Source organism: Coffea eugenioides, chromosome 1, assembly GCF_003713205.1.
Source record: "Coffea eugenioides isolate CCC68of chromosome 1, Ceug_1.0, whole genome shotgun sequence".
NCBI classification, from domain to species: domain Eukaryota; kingdom Viridiplantae; phylum Streptophyta; class Magnoliopsida; order Gentianales; family Rubiaceae; genus Coffea; species Coffea eugenioides.
The window spans coordinates 6,737,758-6,741,242 of NC_040035.1; the positions used below are offsets into that span (position 1 = coordinate 6,737,758).

The 3,485-nt window shown below is 35.3% G+C and overlaps 1 protein-coding gene across 1 annotated transcript; it reads right to left on the bottom strand.

Annotated features, from left to right (window-relative positions):
* Positions 1-613: 613 nt before the first annotated feature.
* On the bottom strand, positions 614-2,915 carry LOC113779917 (O-fucosyltransferase 23). Its single transcript, XM_027325742.1, has 2 exons — positions 2,469-2,915; positions 614-2,310 (listed from the first exon to the last, which is right to left on the bottom strand). The coding sequence occupies exon 2, from the start codon at positions 2,160-2,162 to the stop codon at positions 825-827; it is 1,338 nt and encodes a 445-aa protein (XP_027181543.1). The 5' UTR covers positions 2,163-2,310; positions 2,469-2,915; the 3' UTR covers positions 614-824.
* Between the last annotated feature and the right edge of the window lie 570 nt (positions 2,916-3,485).

Below are 3,485 nucleotides of genomic sequence, written 5' to 3' on the forward strand. Positions count from 1 at the left end.
AAAATTTTATCTGCACTAAAAATTATCAGCTTTCAGCAAAGTCAAATAATATTCGAACTGGATTCGTTGTTCGACCCAAAAAAAAAAATTATTGAAACTGCATTCTCATTAATCTTTTTTTCCGAGTGAAGTTCTTTTTTGGCTATTGGTAGGAACCGTTAGCCCAAATGCCAACAAAGAAAGTTTCCGTGCGCTGTAGCATGCAAAGGTGTAAATGGCTTACAAATTAGACTATGACAGAACACAAGTATACGTACGAGGAGATATCTTAGTTCACACAGAGAGTCTATCCATGTTAGCAAATTCAGGGCAGATATTGCTTTAACTAAAGCCTGTTATATCACATAGTGCCAAAGAAAGTCATGTTCAAAAACTCACAGAAACAATGGCCTTTCTCTGTGCGTTATTTGGTCCAGAGGATACAAGAGAAAGCAAAGCAACTTCCATTCAATTCAATTTCCTTAAAACACACAGGTAAAGGCAAACAGGAGTTTCTTATGGTCATTTCAGATTCTATGAAAAAAGATTATAGGTATTCACATCAAGATCTCATGGTTCTGTGTATGCAAGCAAGGAGAGAGAACATCAATCAAATCAAAGAGCCAACCTCAACTTGAATTAAGACCAAATGCAACTGATCTTTCACTAACATGGTATGTGGAATTCTGTTTAGCTTACCTCATCTACAGGTATTGTAAGAAAAGTATTTGGAACTGTACCAACTAAGATTCTCTAGTTATCGACAAAGTTTCAAAATGAAGCTACATTCAGTCATCTTCACTCATTGCCCGAGGAAACAGCAAAAAGAGGTAGATACACAGCATTCAACAAGAGACGTGATTAGAACCATAACTGATCGCTTGCAGGCTTGAGTCAGACATATTTGTTGCCCATGGACAAGGGCCATCCAAACCCCCCGGTAAATTGTAGGCATAAGAGGGCCACCTGACATCCATGCCGCACTGTTTTGAAACACCCATGTTGATCATTTTTTGGGTTCTATCAAGAACTACAAGGCTTGAAAAAGTGGAAAAACTGTTTCCTACGAATACATCAGACCTTGAACAAACTTCATAGTCTATAGCTGATTTAAATAGGTATGGGTGCTTCTGGTAAATTTCAAGAACACCCAGCTTCTTCTTCTCAAAAGGAAGCAAACCTTCTTTCCAACCATCCAAGATAGAGTTATCTTCAAGAAGACTATCAGCAACTGCAAGGTAAACAACTGTTGGATGATTTAGGCCTTTGATGTTTCCCACCCTCTCAATGATCTGCTCTTTACTACTACAAATTTCACTTATATTAAACCGCTGCTCTAACTTCTTGCAGTGGATCATCCAGTCCTTTTCAATTCTCAAGTGAACAGCAACATATGGCACATATTGCAACAATCGGCTTTCTGACTCTAAACCATTTTGGGGCTGCTCAGATTTGTGTCTTGCTTGCCGTCCTATTTCCCTAATCTTGGAAACAACTTTATCTGCTTCTTTAAGTAGTTCATCAACTAATGCTAAGCATTCAAAGATCTTGGCATAGTCTTTGACTGGCCAGTGATCATGCCACAGGAATGGATTTTTTCCAACTATCCGAATTGTCTCATACTCATCATATGGGGGCTTACTATGCTGTGTTAACTGATCCAAGTCTTTCTCAACCGTCCACTTCCTACCACTTCCCTTCTGGAGTTCAAGAACATCACTTCTATTTGAAACATTAGTGAAGTGACTCAATTGGACAAATCCTTTACAGAGACAGTTAAACCTTTCAAATTGAAAGACCTTATCAAAAGAAATAGGTTGCAAAAGATCAATTTCTTTATAGAAGAGTGAAGCACTCAAGCTAGGCATTAAAAGCGTACGATTCAGAAATCTAGCAGTCAAACAAGCTCTAGCAAAAGCAATTTTCTGATTGTTTAAACCCCATATAATTTGAGGAACCTCCAAAAACTTTTGCTTTCCAATATGTAATTGCAGATTTTGTGGCAAAGAATTGTTACGGAAAAATATCAGCTTGCTCTGTTCTATCCCTCCAAAACCAGCGAATGGTGAGATTAGGACAGCTCTAAGAACCAAAACAATGACAACCAAAGCCACACATTTGCATCCCAGAGAATTCAAATGCAGTCCAAAAAATCTCAAACGCTTACAATGCCATAAGTCCATTTGAGATTCAATCTTTAATCCCGACTATCACGTCATCGGAATCAATACAGAAAACTAACCGATCAGAACTGATCCCTTTTCACTCCAACGCTAGGAATTCATCCATAATTCCAGAGCCACCACAGTTCAAATCAACACATCACCAATGCTGAGATTGGATAAAGAATAACAAAAAACTCAAAAAAACATCAAAATGAATCCAACCCAAGTATTTTCGGCATGAAATTCAGTCGAAAATGGATCCAGAACAGGAAAACTACCAATATACTAGAAGCAGGATAAGAATATTAAAAATAAGTTCTTTACCTCTTGTTCTACTGATATTGCTGTGATTCACTAGCAATCCCCAATCCAAAGATCCAATTTTCAATCTTCTAATCCAAAAAAATCCTTCCTTTAATCAAACATCACAACCCCAATAAGCAAACTCAAACATCAATATCTTTATCCCTCAAAAACATTTTCCCAAAAGAAAAAAGGAAAGAGAAAGATCTCCAGAAGTTCATGCAAGCAATTCCAATAGAGAATAGAGACGGAAAGAGGAGAAGGGTTACTGGATTTTAATCATCAGAGGGTTAAAGTGAAAAGGGGTGAAAGTTTTTGATCTGGGATTTTAAAATACTGAAAGTTTATCAGAAGGAAGGAAGATTCCCACGACAATTAGAATGAATCCACAACTGCTTTGGCTGATAAAAAGAGTGAAGGAAGTAATCTATCTGAATCTTGGAAATATTGTCAGATTTCTGCGCAGGGGAAAGAATCCAGAAACAGAGAAAGTGAAGCTTTACATCATCGATTCAACACAATCACAGGGGTCATTTGGTCATGACAGCTAAGAAAACAAGAAAGTCGTAGAATTAGCAGATTCCATTCTGGTATTAGTAATTTTGATAAGCTAAAGTAGAAAGAGAGAAATACCGGATGCAAATTTTCCCTTTCTTAGTTTTAAAAATAAGAATGACATTTTCCACTTTTCATTTAAAAAAGAACTTTCATAAAATTTTTTATTTTTTCCCTAAAGAAAATCTTTTATCTTGATAAGTATGTTTAAAGGAGAAGAAAAGTATTTTTGGAAAGGAGATTATTTGAATAATATTTTGAAATAAATACCGTGCTACTTTTTTTTTGTAATGTGATGTATGTAATAAAAAATAATTATAAAGATAAAAAATTAATTAAAAAAGTATTATGATTCAATTAATATTTTTTTCAAATAATAACCTATCCAAACAAACTCGAAATTAAAAGTATTTCTTGAAAGTACAAAATATCTTAAAAATACTCTGTAAAAAATGCTTAATATAGTAGTAATTTCTTAAATAT

What these genes read in the sequence shown, in the direction of transcription:
- LOC113779917 (XM_027325742.1), bottom strand. Translation starts at nt 2,162, where the DNA reads ATGGACTTATGGCATTGTAAGCGTTTGAGATTTTTTGGACTGCATTTG.